Source organism: Rhamphochromis sp. 'chilingali' (assembly GCF_963969265.1).
Source record: "Rhamphochromis sp. 'chilingali' genome assembly, chromosome: 4".
Classification (NCBI taxonomy): Eukaryota; Metazoa; Chordata; class Actinopteri; order Cichliformes; family Cichlidae; genus Rhamphochromis; species Rhamphochromis sp. 'chilingali'.
Genome location: NC_137948.1, coordinates 44,091,690 through 44,107,829, shown reverse-complemented (window position 1 = coordinate 44,107,829; position 16,140 = coordinate 44,091,690). Strand labels below are relative to the sequence as shown.

General features: G+C 38.2%; 1 protein-coding gene across 2 annotated transcripts; it reads right to left on the bottom strand.

Moving 5' to 3' along the window:
* Positions 1-5,469: 5,469 nt before the first annotated feature.
* Positions 5,470-12,834, bottom strand: LOC308394806 (uncharacterized protein). Of its 2 annotated transcripts, none has more exons than XM_080879349.1 (11): positions 12,444-12,834; positions 8,271-8,357; positions 7,790-7,930; positions 7,511-7,650; positions 7,258-7,394; positions 7,059-7,152; positions 6,816-6,915; positions 6,439-6,698; positions 6,162-6,348; positions 5,862-5,989; positions 5,470-5,775 (listed from the first exon to the last, which is right to left on the bottom strand). In XM_080879349.1, exons 1-9 carry the CDS (start codon positions 12,784-12,786, stop codon positions 6,265-6,267), a joined length of 1,386 nt encoding a protein of 461 aa, XP_080735475.1. In that variant the 5' UTR covers positions 12,787-12,834; the 3' UTR covers positions 5,470-5,775; positions 5,862-5,989; positions 6,162-6,264. The 2 variants fall into 2 exon arrangements, with proteins under 2 accessions (XP_080735475.1, XP_080735476.1); XM_080879350.1 differs by having other exon boundaries at positions 5,471-5,775; positions 8,271-8,398; positions 12,444-12,829.
* Between the last annotated feature and the right edge of the window lie 3,306 nt (positions 12,835-16,140).

The following is a 16,140-nucleotide window of genomic DNA, read 5'->3' as shown; positions in this document are numbered from 1 at the left end:
TGCCCCTCTGTTGGTCTTCCTTGGTCTCTTGTGTTCTGGGGGCCTCTGGATGTCTGGAGTTTTGATCTCCTCCATACCTGCTTCATGCCCTGGAGGACGGGGCTGTTGTCCCCCCACACTCCCTAGCAGATCATTACATGAAGGAACCCTTTTTAAAAAAAAAAACAAGCGCGTCCATGCTCACAGGTGTACACACGGGTGATCACACCCACAAACTACACCCTTTTTGGCTCCTACCTCAAAGCACACTGTGTGCTGTTGATCTTATGTGCTGCACAATAATGTTTAATATTTAGTATTTACTGTCATATTCCCATATATCATTGTGATGTTGTTTATTCTATTACTCTTGTTCTCTTCTGCTTGTTTTCTTTTTTCATTCTCAACAGGTGATCCAGGTGATTGTTATATGGATTTTTTTGTCTGCTTATTTTGTTAGTTTTTGTTTTTTGCCCTTTATCTTATCTGCTGTTTTTCTTTCCCTCTTTCTTTCTCCCTTCTCTTTTCCTCAGTCAAGTCTGTCCCGTATTCAGCAAGTGAAAATAAAAAATAAAATAAACAATAAAAGGTGAATCAAATGGACCATTATGGCAAGGCTGGGATGGTCTATTTGGTAAAGTAAATCCGTTGGGCATCTTTCTTCACCTTTAGACAATAAATCTGATGGCAAAAGAGCCAAACGGGACAGGCAAAAAAAAAAAAAACAGTAAAGATGCAAGGAGCAGAGAAGATGGATGAGTTTAAATACCTGGGGCTAACCATGCGTAACAATTCACAGTTCACAAAAGAAAGAGCCAGGGTGGAGTGGGTGGAGATGAGTGGAGGGGGTGATTTGTGGCAGAAAGATAGCTAGAGTGAACGGGAAGGTTGGCACAGTGTGGGATGTGGGTGATCACAACACAGACAAGAGAAACACAGGGCTTAAATACACAGAGGGAGCAATCAGGGAATGGGATACAGGAGGGAAACACAGCTGGGAAAAATCAGGGCTAACGAGACAAGGTAAGCAAAACCAGATAAGTCAAAGGAGCTTGCAAAGAAAAGCGTCTGGACTTCTTTAAGTTGCTTGAAGACGTTTCACCTCTCATCCGAGAAGCTTCTTCAGTTCTTCAAGCAACTTAAAGAAGTCCAGACGCTTTTCTTTGCAAGCTCCTTTGACTACGATGACCTGGATGACTGAGAACCTTCACAGACAAAACCAGATGAATTAACACAGACCTTCCCAAAGTGTGGGCCCGCCCCCCACGGGGGAGCCATTGCAGGGGGGGCGCGGTATGAAAAGGGAAAAAACAAAAACAATGCTTGGACACTGCTAGCACGGGGCTCCCACACAAAACGCAAAGGAGGAGATGAAGCATTCTAAGCCACAGACTAGAAAATATGGTGAAGCAAATCTGCCCTTTGGCTTCACCTGCACAAGTGCTGGGTGTAGGAGTGTTTAGCTGATTTTAGAGTTTAGAAATGTGTTAACATAGAATGTAGAACTATTGTAGAGACACTGCCCTCAATATAATAAAGGCCTCACTGTGTCATGAACTTAGGAGTAGATTGTAGGAGACCCCTCCCCCACTTGAACTGTGAAAGTAAAACAGAGAAGAGTTAATGCTGAGTGGAAATTTCCCAGAGAATGTTTGGGTGGGGGTCTCAACATTTGTAACTGGATAACTGTGGTCTGGAAGGGAGATGGGTTTTATGACCTCTAGGGAGTCACCTACACCCACAGTGTTTTAACTGTCACGCACACACATCCACATGCACACTCACTCATGTGCACTCACACATACACACAGGTATGCGTACACAGTCACACACGAGCACTCACATAGACACGTGGGAAAGCGCACATGTAGGCATTCATGTGCTCGTGCACATAGATACAGACACAGAGTTTGCAGCACACCGTGGGGGGTTTTATGATGGGGACGCCTCTATAAAGCTGGCTGTAACGAACAAAGGGGTGAAGATTTGGAGAGGGACACCGGCCTCGTCTTCCCTTCTAGAAGATGCATGCTTAAATGAGGATAAATGAAGAAGAGTAAAGATAAATGAAGATGAGTAAAGATGAATAAAGGTTTTGTGAAAATGACTACTGAGTCCGGTGCCATCTCTGGATGCTCGAGGAATAAAAAGAACCGGGGTAAAACTGATTTCGCAACATGAGGTAGGTCTCCCTGCAGATTTTCCCTTCGTCGGGAGCAGCGCTGGGCTCTCCAAATCACAGACAAACAGGATCCTACAGCTGTTTATGTTTTTGAACACATTTTGCACAGAGAGGCATTTTTTTGAAAAATGTATTGATAGCAATGTTGAATATTATTACACAGGAAAAAACAACTACATGCACAGTAAAATTCGGAGTGTTAAAATAACACTTAAAGAGTTAAATTTAACACTGGTCCCGAGTCTATTTGGTCCCATTCGGAATTGGTGTTAAATCAACTCTTTCTATAGTGTTAAAATTTTAGAGTAAAATTAACTCTAAATAGAGTAAAAATTTAACACTGAGTAACACCGCAGAGTGTTAAATGAACCTAACACTACTAGTAGTGTCATATTATTTACTCTAACATAGTGATAAATTAACTCTATTTGAGTAAAATTCCACTGATTTTTAACACTGAATTGAGTTATTTCAAGTTAACACTGGGGGTTCAAATAACTCTGATGAGAGTTGATGTTACTCTATACTGTGTTATTCGTACACTTTTTCTTGTGAAAAATTAGCTCTCATAGAGTAAAATTTTAAATTAATTTTACACCAAGTAGTGTTACTAAAACTCTTCCTCTTCCAGCATGAAAACCTGGTTTCTAATAATGCTTTAAAATATAAAACAAGTAAGCAAAAACCACAACTAGATAATAGGTTTAACGGCTTTATTTTGATGTCAGGCTCAAAATATTAAAACATCTCATGTAGTGTACATAAAACACTACACACACAAAAACAGTCATAAAACACTTTAAAACAATGAATTTAGTTCGGCATAAAATGACAATATGGAACCACATACAGGGAGGAATCAGAAGTGCCATACTTCATTTGAAGATCAAATGGTTTGAAGTAACACAGCTCTTTTATGTTCAACACCTTCAGCACCATATTGGGGTGCATTCTGACCTTAAATGCATGATAATGGTCATCAAAACACAGGGTTTCCATCAGTTTTCCACAGAGCAATGCAATGTCATCTTTCACAACAATACTTTTGATCTTATAAAACACTGGAATCTCAGACACTACCTCTGTACAGATGATAAAGTCAGGGCGGTACTCTGTACCATGATGTTTTATCCACTTAGCTGAAAAAACACTGGTAGACAACGCAGCTCCAAATTTTAAAGCAATTTCTGGACCTTCTTTCAGCTCTCCAAGTGTCACCATCTTTCCTGGTCCTAAAGCTAATCTTTCGAGGCTAAAAGACTCCCAATAAATGGCCATACAACTTTGGTGTTTCTTGGCCAATGTCATTGTAATGTTTTTAAAGCTTTTTAATTGCTTCTTAAAGAAGTTATGTTTGGCTTCGTAACGCATGCACCACATGTGCAGAATTGGGCCAATATTTCGTATACTGCGAGGGTAATGTATCATGAAGTGATGCTTTGGTAGGAGACTGAGTGTAGGAAATAACTGCTTAAAGAGCTGATGATGATCAATAATTAAATGTTTGAGGTAGATGGTCATACCTTCTGACAGCACTGGTGAAAACACAATATTGACAATTTGTAGAAGCAGAAGTAGAAGATGCCAGTAGCTATCACCCACCTGTACCAAATCGCCAAACATCAAAGGTACATTACGCAATAAGCACCAAGATTGAATTGCATTTAGTCCTAAATCATTACTGCCATCAAACAACTTTACCCTTGGTGGGCGATTTCGCTGCTGATTGAAGCCATAGTAAAAGGCATGTATTCTACCAGCAAGTTGTTCAGCACTTAGGAAGTTCTCCTGAATGTACTGCAGCACAAGTTTCACCTCTAACTGAGCAACTCCCTCCAAAATGTCATGCATGATATCTACAGAAAAATTGTTGGCTGTGTTGAAATATTTAAGTGAATTCAAGAGACAAGTGCGTTTCACACCACATACATGAGGTAGCGTAGGATCTCTTTGTACACTTTCACAGTGCTGCTTATGCATATCAAGAGTTCTTAGTGCAACACCAGAATCATCTTCACAGAACACACTTTGAAAACAATCCTTCTCAAGCAGACAAAAACGACAACAATATCGAGCTGCAAATGACTCCACGAACCCAAACAGACTATGCAAGCCAAGATTGTCCCCAGTGACCTGGATTACAGTGCCATGAACCAAGTGTTTAAACATGGGAAGTTTCAGTCCCTCTGTCTCAAGAACTTTCAGATCATTGACAAGTGGCTCAAGGATTGAATTAAAGCCATAACGCTTTGAGTCTTGTGCATGAAAAAGAGCACACAAATGAATATTGACCAACAACGAATTAAAGATTGGAGGAAAATTCCTTAGTGTAAAGTATATTGCACCTAATTTATGTACACCCTTTTTAGAGCCCAGGGGATTTGCAGTTTCAAAGTCATCATAAAACAGTTGAATTTGTAAGGCATCTTTTTCTGCAGAAAATAGGGGACATCTTTTAACATAGGCAGCATCGATTAAGTCTGCATACACACCTTCTCTGGACATATTCCTCGACTTGAACATGTCGACAACATGGTGGTTTTGAAAGATAGTTTTCAGTGTTTCCAAAATAGGAACATATGCAAACCTATCGGTTACAGTGACTTGATCAAAAGTCCCTGTGATCTTGTTTCTTCTACTGTCAAATCTTGTGCCAAGCACCATTTCAACAGGTTCAACAGTTGCCCATTTTTGTTTAAAGTGCCTATTTCGTTTAGCTTCTGAATTTAACAGTGTGAATGGGTTTTCAAAGTTTTTGAATGACTGCTCTAATTTCTTTTTACTTGAAGTGTCCTGTGAAGGTAAGCTCTGTAAAGCTGCATCTTTAGCCTGAGTATGAATCTCAAAAAACACTTCCTCCATTGAGGAGACAAAACTATTCACAGTAGATTGGCTTAATCCAGCTGCCCTGAGCTGTGCAACAGTAGAGGCACACATATCCAAAGTGCTCTTATTTGAACTTTTCAACATTTCAGATGTTGTGGGTGTTTCTTCTACATTAGTTGACACCACCTGCCCTGTAGTGCTAACTTCTTTAACTGCCACATCAGGCTGTAAATTAACATCAGTGTCAGCCTGTTGGTCGAAATAGTTAAGGTGTTTGGTATTTAAATGTTTTCTAAAACCTGAAAAAGTGCCAAACACACAGCCACAGTCACGCTGGGCACATTTAAGGCGAAGGTTTCTTCCAGGTAAGTAACCATGGACTAACCGTAAATGCCTAACAAGCATGTTTGAACCAGTAAACTCAGCTTGACAGACAAAACACTTCATGATGGAGAATTAACCTTCAAGCCCTAACGAAGCAACCTTGTCCTTATTTCAGCAACTCTGGGACTTTCTTTGATTTTGCCAACATCTATATTGTACACAGTGGTTTGGATGAACGTGTACATGTTGTGAAGCATGGTGTTGTAAGATGTGCCAAACACAAAATGTGCTTTAAACAGTTCATCAAAAGCACCAAGTGAAGAGGTAGACTTGCATGGTATGGCATTCTTGTCAAGAATAATGAAGAACTGGTGGATGTCATGCTTTTTCACCCCAACAGCCAGGAGGTAGGGTTGAGTGCTGGTAGTGATGGCATCAAGGTGCTCTTGGATATTTGTTCCAGTCTGAAAAGACAAATACAGACAGGCAATAAGAATCAAGTGTTTCTTAAACTGGTAATTCATACCATAAAAATAGAAAAGAAACAAACCTTCTTGAAGACCACAAGATGCCTTTCTGCTTGAGAAGCTGACACCTTTCCTGGTCTCTTCCGACCCTGACCAGATGGTGGAATCAAATGTAATAGCAATAGAATCGCTGAGAGGTCACTGTCCCAGCCTGAAAAAATATATTTGTTTTTAATAAAGTTGAATCATCCTCATCAATAACAAATTTCAATGCATCTGCATTGACAAAATGTTTGAGTAGACCCAAAATACAAAAGGACAGCTGTTCTGTGACAAACATTATATATCCTGTGAATGTTCTAATTAAAGAAATAACAGCTCACCAATGTCAGCATTAACTTCAGTGGCATCCTCAGGAGAGTCAGCTGCCAGCAAGAGTTCTTCCAGGTCACTGGTAGAAGGAAGCTTTCTGCCTTGTTGGATAATCTATCTTTTGAATGTTGTTGGCCACCTCTCCAGCAACCTGCCTGATACATCCTCACCAAACATCAGTACAAAATCCTGTTCGATCTGTAACAGGGATAGAGAACAGAGAATTATATCTGCTATCTGCAAAAAATAAAATGTGTTTACATTGTCAACGTAATGAAAAATATTCACCAAGCCTTTGATATCTTTGAAACGTGGAAACACAGACAGTATGTTGCTTGACAGCAGGGGGTCAAGGACCATGTTGTGTCGATAAACAAATGTCAACTTCATCTTCTTCTTGACTGTGTCTTCATCAGCTGAATGTTTCATCAGAGAGATTGCTTCCTTGCACTCATCCTCACTCAGCACGTTCTCTGTAACAAACTGCAACTCTCGTCTGACAGTTGGTCCACCACACTGGTCTTCACCCGATGATCCATCTCCTGGTGCTAGACAATATGAAATACAACTTTATCAAAACTAATAATAACATTTGATAACCATTATTAATACAGAACCACAATTTGGAACTGTATTATACGTTTCCACTGAATTATAAGTGTTACCTCCAGATGTTAATCGCCTCTCTTTAGCAGTGCATCTCTGTATGGTTTTAATCCTCCAGGCCAAGTACCCAGTGCCACTCTCGCCATCATAATAATGTTCCTTGGAGAGTGACATATACAGACATTTTGTTTATTAATTTATCAGTAAGTTATGTGACCATGAACAGTTGATAAGGACATACATTTTGGCAGGATTTAAAATTTTGATTTTAGTTGTATCAGTTATTGCTGTTAGCTACTTACATAGCCATTTTTTGAGTACGGGTCACTGAGGTAAGGGAAAAAGGTTACAATTCCTCTGGCATACATTTCTTTTACCTGCCGTGGTGGTGATGTACTGCAAGATCAAAAGGAAAAGAACTAGTCAGCTTCGCTGGAATTAATAGAGATTTAAAATAATTTGAAAATGATAGTAAAAATCACAGGGCCAGAAATAAATTACCCATTTTTTTCTGTCATGTCAGCTACCAGTATGTTGACCATTTTTCTTCTGGTTTCATCCACCAGGGACTTGGTCCGATTGTACTCATTTATTATACGTTCTCCACCAGGTTTGCTTGTGAGAATGGATTCCACCAACTGGAAAACACAATAAAAACATTCTACATGTTGATATAACCACTACAGTTCAGAACACTTAAACTACAAACAAAAAAGACACTATTAGAAGAATGTGGAAATCTGTTAACTCTTACTTGCTTAGCTTCTGCATCCAGCTTCTGACGTTTCCTCAAAGGGCTGTCTGAAAGGATGACCGTATCCTGTGAATCTGATGAATGTGGCGATGATAACTGGAACCGCTCAGGAGACACTTCTGCAACAGATGTTTCCAGACCTTAAAAATAGGAGAAAAACAAATTAGTTTACATGGTCCCTCCATAGACTCATTTTATACACTCTTTGATTAAACAATGTAATAATGACACTAAAAAAAAAAAAAGACATCCAATGAAACACAAATCACTCAAACAAACCTGTTTCATATTTGATGGTTAGTACCCCGGTTGAGGGATCTGTTACTATATCCTCAAAAACATCCTCATCCAACTCAGTCCCTGAACTATCAAAAACTTTCACTCCTTCTGTTACGGCTGGCGCACCAAACTTTGCAAATGCTGGAAACAAGCACACAAGTTTGTGTAAACAAAAAGACATGACATTTAATGTTTTGTAGCTTAAAATAAAGATCATTTCAAGATACTCTTTCAAAAATGAGTCAGATAAACAAAGGCTAAATTATTAAGCGCCACTAACATGCTTGATAAGTGGTAGATTAAAAGGAGTGACACTCACATTATGCAGTTTTCCCCCCCACTAAATATACATTCATAACTAAGATGCTTCCAAAACACAGATCATTTTCAATTAATCATAAAATGCAGTTTGAAGAGACTAAATAACAAAAAGAACTTAAAGCCTCTTGTACACCCTTTTAATACAATGTTGGTTTCTTACCGGCAATCAAAAACTCCTTAAGGCTTGGCTCAGATACTCTAACAAATTTCTGCACACCTCCGAGTTTTGCTTTAAGCAGCATGCTTCCTGTAGACAGTAATTTCTTATAGTCAGTGCTCTTCATTGAACTACAGTAAACAGAAAATGTGAATATTAAAACAGTCCCATAAACAGCCTTGCAATGTGATTTCTTACACTGTATGTTACTTTTATGTCAGTGTAACAAGGTGTCAAGATATAATCCTCAATACAAAACTAAAATAATAACTACTACTTTTTACCATTTGTCTGACCTAACTTAGCACTAGGGAGTCAGTATTTTGTTCATCTTTAGTTTAACATACTGAACAGTCTGGTAACCAAAATGGAAAGCAGCAGGGTAACTTTTGTCAATACCATCAACTCACAATAAATACAAACGCTGTCATCTTAAATTCAAACTACTAAAAAATGCATTAAAAACTGAATCCTGGACATTTTGGATATTTTATCAAGCTTATAACACCTGCTGGTTGTAATCCTGTAACTGTAAAATCACTGAAGACAGCCGAGTTAAAATAAGACAATAACCTTACTAAAAACGACCTCTATATCTGGTACCTAGGTATCAAAAAAAGAAAAAAAGAAAGATGTAACATTTAGTGTACAATTTTAATTAGTTAATGCTTGAGTTAGGTGATTTAAAATTTAACGATAACTAGCGAATTGCCCGCGCACTGAGGTTAGCCAAAATGCTAGTTAGCTAGCTAATGTTAATATGTAGATCCCAACACATGGAGGGTTTCATTTAATGGAATTTCGAACATGCTAGAACACAACACAATCACCACTACACACTGAAATAAATTTTGATAACAAGCCTTACAGTCCAACACTGATATCAGTCAACTTTTTTAGCTAATTAACAACCTTACATTAGCATACAGATAGTGTCACATTTGCTTCTGGTACAAAATGAAATATATAATAAACATGGACAAAAGGAATGTAACCTTATTTTAACGTGCTACCTGTGCTTAAAATGTCGAATTGTTGGTTTAATAAGTAAATATGCCACACAAGAAATCAAGAAAGATTTAATGTTTTTGAAACAGAGACAATATGAAAGTGGCATTAAATCTACCAAAATATTGGCGTGGAAATTGAAAAAAAAGATAGCGGAAAATACAATTTATAAAATTAGGGACCCAAGTACAAAAGTGATAAAAAATAAATTAAATGAAATACAGGAAGCCTTTGAAAGATTTTATAAAACCCTATACTCTGAAGCCCCGGGCGGGACTGAAGCTCAGATGGATAGCTTTCTGAACTCTCTAGACTTACCCACTCTAGATGAAGAACAAAATCAAGCAATGACAATGAATATAACTGAGGAAGAATTAAAAGCTGCAATTAATAGGCTTAAATTAAGTAAATCACCAGGACCAGATGGTTACACGGCAGAGTGGTATAAAGAATTTAAAAAGGAACTGATACCTGTCTTACTGCCTACATTGAATTGGGTTTTGAAAAAGGCACAAATGCCCCCCAGTTGGAAGGAGGCAATTATTTCAGTTATACCAAAAGAAGGCAAAGATAAAATGGAATGTGGATCTTTCAGGCCAATCTCTGTTCTTAACGTGGACTATAAACTTTTCACATCTATCATGGCCAAACGGCTAGAAGAGTTCCTACCAACACTGATATGTAATGATCAAACAGGTTTCATACATCAACGCCAAACACAGGACAATATACGAAAGACACTACACATTATGGACCATATACAAAAACACAAAATCAAAGCAATTGTGATGAGTGTAGACGCTGAAAAAGCCTTTGACTCTGTCAATTGGAAGTTCCTCTACAGGGTACTATATAAATTTGGCTTTCATGATATGATTATTAAAACGATACAAGCATTATATGATAATCCTACAGCCAGGATCAAAATTAATGGATGCCTATCCAACAGTTTTACCCTAAAAAGGGGCACTAGACAGGGCTGTGCATGGTCACCGTTACTTTTTGCACTATACTTGGAACCACTAGCTCAATCCATCAGGCAAAATAAGGACATTAAGGGAATTTTTATCAAAGGGACACAATATAAACTGGCTTGCTACGCGGATGACATTTTGATTTACCTTGGACACCCAACATATTCTTTACCCAAGCTGATGCAGTCATTTGAACAATACGGCCAATTATCAGGCTATAAAATTAATATAGGTAAAACCCAGCTACTCTCATATAACTACAGCCCACCAGAAGAAATAAAATGTAGTTACTCTCGGGTATGGCAAACGGAGTGTTTTAAATATTTAGGCATAAATTTACCGAAAGACCTTACAAAACTATTCGAACAGAACTACCTACCCTTATACAAAAAAATAAAGGAAGATATAGTAAGATGGAATTTAATTCCTTTCTTTAGTTTTAATTCAAGAATTGATTCTATTAAAATGAATGTATTGCCAAGATTTTTGTATCTATTTCAAACCCTACCAATAGAGATTAACCAAAGTCAATTTAATGAGTGGGATAAAATGTTATCTAGATATATATGGCAAGGTAAAAGACCAAGGGTTCGCCTTAAAACACTACAGCTGGCTAAGCAAAAGGGAGGATGGGGCCTCCCTGACCTCAGATATTATTATTTTGCAGCACAGATGAGAGCAATAATATGCTGGTGTAACCAATCATACACTGCCCAATGGAAAACCATTGAGGAACAAATGCTGTCTATACCTATTCAGGCAACTCTAGCTGACAATAACTTACAAACCTATATAAAAAATACTGATAACATGTGGGTGAAAAGGACCCTTAAAACATGGAGAACTATTATAAAGGAATATAAACTCGAGACCAATATTACAGTTCTTAAATGGTGTGCTTACGACTCAGAGTTCAAACCTAATGAACTGGATTCTAGATTCAAGGACTGGACAGGTAAGGGCATAACAGCCCTGTGTAGTATAATGAAAGATGGAAAATTGTTCAGCTTTGACATGCTTAGAAAAACATTTTCATTAGAAAAAGAAGACTTCTATCGATATCTGCAGTTAAGGCACTATGCCGACACGAAGATGAGAAACGTAACAATGATAAACACACGCTTGATGGAACTGTTTATAAAAAGCTATAACTCAGAAACTATTGATAGAATTGTATCATGTCTCTATAAGGGTCTAATGGATTTGAAACCACATTCGACTTCATATATTAGAACAAAATGGGAGAAGGAAGGAGGGATAAAAATATTAGAGGAAGAATGGACGGCAATATGGAGGTATCAGTGGATGTGTACCAGCTCACAAAAGTGGAGGGAATTTGGCTGGAAGTGCCTAATTAGATACTTTATAACACCTTCTCAGAAGTCTCATTATGATGATAACCCCCCTGCTTGTTGGAGGAACTGTGGAAATCAAAGTGCAAATCATTACCATATTTTCTGGGACTGCTCAATCTTGAGGGATTATTGGAGAGAAATACATAATGCCTTACAGGATATCTTTAAACGTGAAATACCTCTTGAGAGTAAGACTATGTTCTTTGGATATATACCTCAGGAATGGCCTAAATATGATAAACATTTAATAAATATTTTATTGGTGGCCTGTAAAAAGAATATCACCAGAAAATGGTTATCCCCAGAGAGCCCAAACATAAGTACATGGATGGAAATCACAATGGAAATTTATAACATGGAAAAGATAACAGCTTCTGTTAACCACAAGCTGGAGAAATTTACATCATATTGGGAAAACAGGGTTAAATATATCACGCCTCATAGGCCAGATTTTACTATTACAAACCAATAATTATGATGTATGTATATATATTTATAGGATCACCCCATACCAACACATCCGTGTTTTTTTTTTTTTTGTTTTTTTTGTTTTTTTTTTCTTTTGTTTTTTTTTTTTTTTTCTCTTTTCTTAGGTTTGTTAGTTTTGTTTTTTGTTTTTTGATTTTCGGATTATGTGATGGTTTCAATTACTTCTATCGTTGTAAGTATTCTTCCCTTATGACTTGGATGTAAATTAAAATACTATTTCAGTATTTAAGGCAGATAACCTAAGTATGAAGAATGCTTACATGATGTACATTCTGTGAATGCCTGCTTTTGAAACCTTAATAAAAATATGAATTTAAAAAAAAAAAAAAAAGTAAATATGAACAACTTACCCTGCAACTGATGTGAAGAAAATGGCGTCGTGAAAAATCCTCTTGGTTTGAAAACCAGTCTGTGGTGGGAGGAGCTTTCTAGAGTAACGTTGACACTGTCTCTTTTAACTCCAGGAATCATCACCCACACTGGGGGGCGTTTTGCTCCAGCTGTTGTTATAATGACTCTATTAGAGTAAATACACTTTAACACTGCTGATTTAACACTGGGAAATTTACTGTGTGTAAAACAATCACACTGTGACGCCTCTGCCTTTGTAAATGGAGGGACAGTAACTGTGTGTAAACCTGCAGATAGAGACAAAATACTGTTGATCTGAATATCTGCCATTCTGCAATTCATCTCATGTAAACAATAACGTGGCCACAGCGTGACGTGAAAAAAGGCACATACCTTTGACGCTGCGTGACGAACTCTGTATTCCTCGTCCACACGTAAACGCAAAAAAGGAGTTTAAAAAATCTCAGTTTTCAGTGATTTGAAACGCCGTTTACGTGGACGAAACAGCTGCGTTTTCAAAATCACCCGTGTAGGTGCGGACGCAGCGTAAAAGAGTTAGTAGTTTATTTTCTTACTACCTGTAATTTATTGCAGATTACCTGTATTTGCTTAATTGTTCACTAAATGTTTGAGGTCGTTCTCTGTCATGATGGGAAAATATTCCTCTTCTTCTGCCCTTTTTCGGTGTGGTGTGCCCCAGGAGTCGGTATTGGGTCCTGTGTTGTTTTCTCTGTATATGCTGCCCTTGGGCTCCATTTTTGAAAAACATAATGTCTCTTTTCACTGCTATGCTGATGATATTCAAATCTACCTCCACCTGACTGGGGATGTTTCATCTTCACTACATCTTCTGTTTGATTGTCTGAGCGATGTCAAAGACTGGTTATCACGTAACTTTCTTACTTTAAATGAAAAGAAGACAGAAATTATTGTTTTTGATAGAAATATGCCTCTGGGACAACTGACTGGCACATTCGGGCCTGTTGCTAACCGCCTCACTGATACTGCCAGGAATCTTGGAGTTTTCATGGATAGCTCCTTCAAACTAGATAAACAGGTCTCTACTGTGGTAAAAACCAGCTTTCACCAACTACGCCTAATTTCTAAGGCTAAACCTTACATACCACACAAAGATCTGGAGAAACTCATTCATGCTTTCATCACTTCAAGACTGGATTATTGTAATTCTCTCTACTTGGGTCTACAATCTTCTCTTCTTCAGCGTTTGCAACTGGTCCAAAATGCCGCAGCACGTCTCTTGACCGGCACTAGAAAGTACGATTCTATCACCCCTGTTCTGGCAAATTTACACTGGCTTCCTATTAAATACCGAATTGATTTTAAAATTTTATTGTTTACTTATAAAATTCTTAACAATATGGCACCTGACTACCTAGCTGATCTCCTCTGTCTGTATAGCCCTCAGAGAGCGCTAAGATCATCGGGCCAGCTGCTCTTAGTGCAACCTAGGTCTCGGCTGAAGACCAGAGGAGACCGTGCTTTGCCTTTGCTGCACCCAGGTTATGGAATACTCTTCCTCTTCATATTCGCGCATCAGATTCCATTCAGTCTTTTAAATCACGTCTAAAAACGTATTTGTTTAACTTGGCATTCAAGGTGAATTAGTGTAATTTACATCTAGCTTTGCATTTAGATTATGTAATTATTTTATATTTTATTTATATCTGTAATTTATATTTTATATTTTGATTTTTATCTGTATCATGATTTTACTGGAAAGCACTTTGGTGTACTTCGGTCTTTAAAAATGTGCTATATAAATAAATTTTGATTGATTGATTGATTGAAATAAACCGCAATGAGGCAAAATATGAGACACGGACTTCAAAGTAAAACAGGAAACATAACACAAAGACGCAGACCTGACAAGGGGACACAGCAGCCAGGGGAGAGAGAGTAACTATGGAACACAGACAGAAACCAGAAGACAGAGCTCTAATAAAGAAACCAAAGACTAGAAATGATAAATAATATCAAAATCAAAGTTCAATAATAATGAAAACTCAAAACTGCGTTGATGACCCAGGCACCCTAACAGTCAGCAGCATTCATTTTGACAGAAAACTTTGATGTAGTTTTACTCAATTAATTAAGGCATCTAAATTCTTTGAGTCTATTTTTAGTTGACTGAATAAAATATAGTAGAGCTACAGTGAATCTGAAGTTGATTCAGTTGACTAAAGCATAAAGTACGTCGTGTTTTGAACCAGTGAGAGTTGCTCCTCACGGTTTATAAAGTATCTTATCTGCTTTTTCATCAAATGTGGAATGTGCACATTTGATACTATATACTTCCAGGTATTCACATTTTGTCACCTTTTCATGAGAAACAGGGAGCACGGGAGCATCTCTACCAAACTAACCTTACTGCATAGGGAGATAACTTCTGCTTGGATCACTTCCAAACTCATCCCCTCTTTCTACACATCTTAATTAGTTTTAATTGGATCTCATCACTCCAGAACATTTACATCTCATTTTTATTACTCGATGAAAGTGTCAATAAGTTTCATCATAGTTTTTGTCATCGTGTTATCACAGTTGTGTTTTCGTCAGAAAAAAAAGGTTGACAAAAACTATTATGAAAATTATTAGTCAACGAAATTAACAATGCACCAACAAAAAGACAGGAGGCAGAACTAGAGATGACAGAGTTAAAAATGCTAAGGTCTTCATTGGGAGTGACGAGGTTGGTTAGGATTAGACATGAATACATCAGAGGGAAAGCTCAGGTTGAACATTTTGGAGACAAAGTTAAAGGGAAAAGGTTCGGACATCTGCAGGGGAGTGGTGGTAGATATATTTTGCAAAGGATGTTGAATATGGAGCTGCCACGCAGGAGTTAAGAAGGTAGATTGCAGGAAAGATTCACAGAGGGTTGATGTTACAGGAAAGAATGGTAGAGATAGGGCAAGATGGAGGCAGGTGACCCACTGTGGCACAAAGAAGAACAAGAAGATGAAGAAAGGATACCAAGCTTTCCATCACTATGGTTGAAAAACCATATCAGGTCGTATCTGCTGTCATCTAACCAAACCACAATCAGTCTATATTACACACCGTAAATGATAGTGATGTGCGATACCACTGATTTCCTTTCCGATCCGATACCAAGTAATATTCAGGGTGGTATCGACGATACTGATCCGATACCGATGGGGCGATTGTGGCTCAAGAGTTGGAAGTTCACCTTGTAATCGGAAGGTTGGCGGTTCTAGCCCCGGCTTGGACAGTCTCGGTCATTGTGTCCTTGGGCAAGACACTTCACCCGTTGCCTACTGTGGTCAGAGGGCCCGGTGGCGCCAGTGTCCGGCAGCCTTGCCTCTGTCAGTGCGCCCCAGGGTGGCTGTGGCTACAATGTAGCTGCCATCACCAGTTTGTGAATGGGTGGATATGTAAAGCGCTTTGGGGTCCTTAGGGACTAGTAAAGCGCTATATAGGCCATTTACCGATACTTTGTACAAAAACTTATTTTATTAATTGTATCTCAAATTATAGCGTCATAATGATTACAGGACATCAGATTACTTGTTCTTATCACTTAATAATGCAGAGTTCATCATATAGAAATAAAAACCTGAAGTTGTGCATATTTGAACACGTTGCCTGCCTGCAGCACTAAAGAACTCCATGAGAGACGTCTGTCTCGCCCTAGCAGCACCTGTCCCTGTCCTC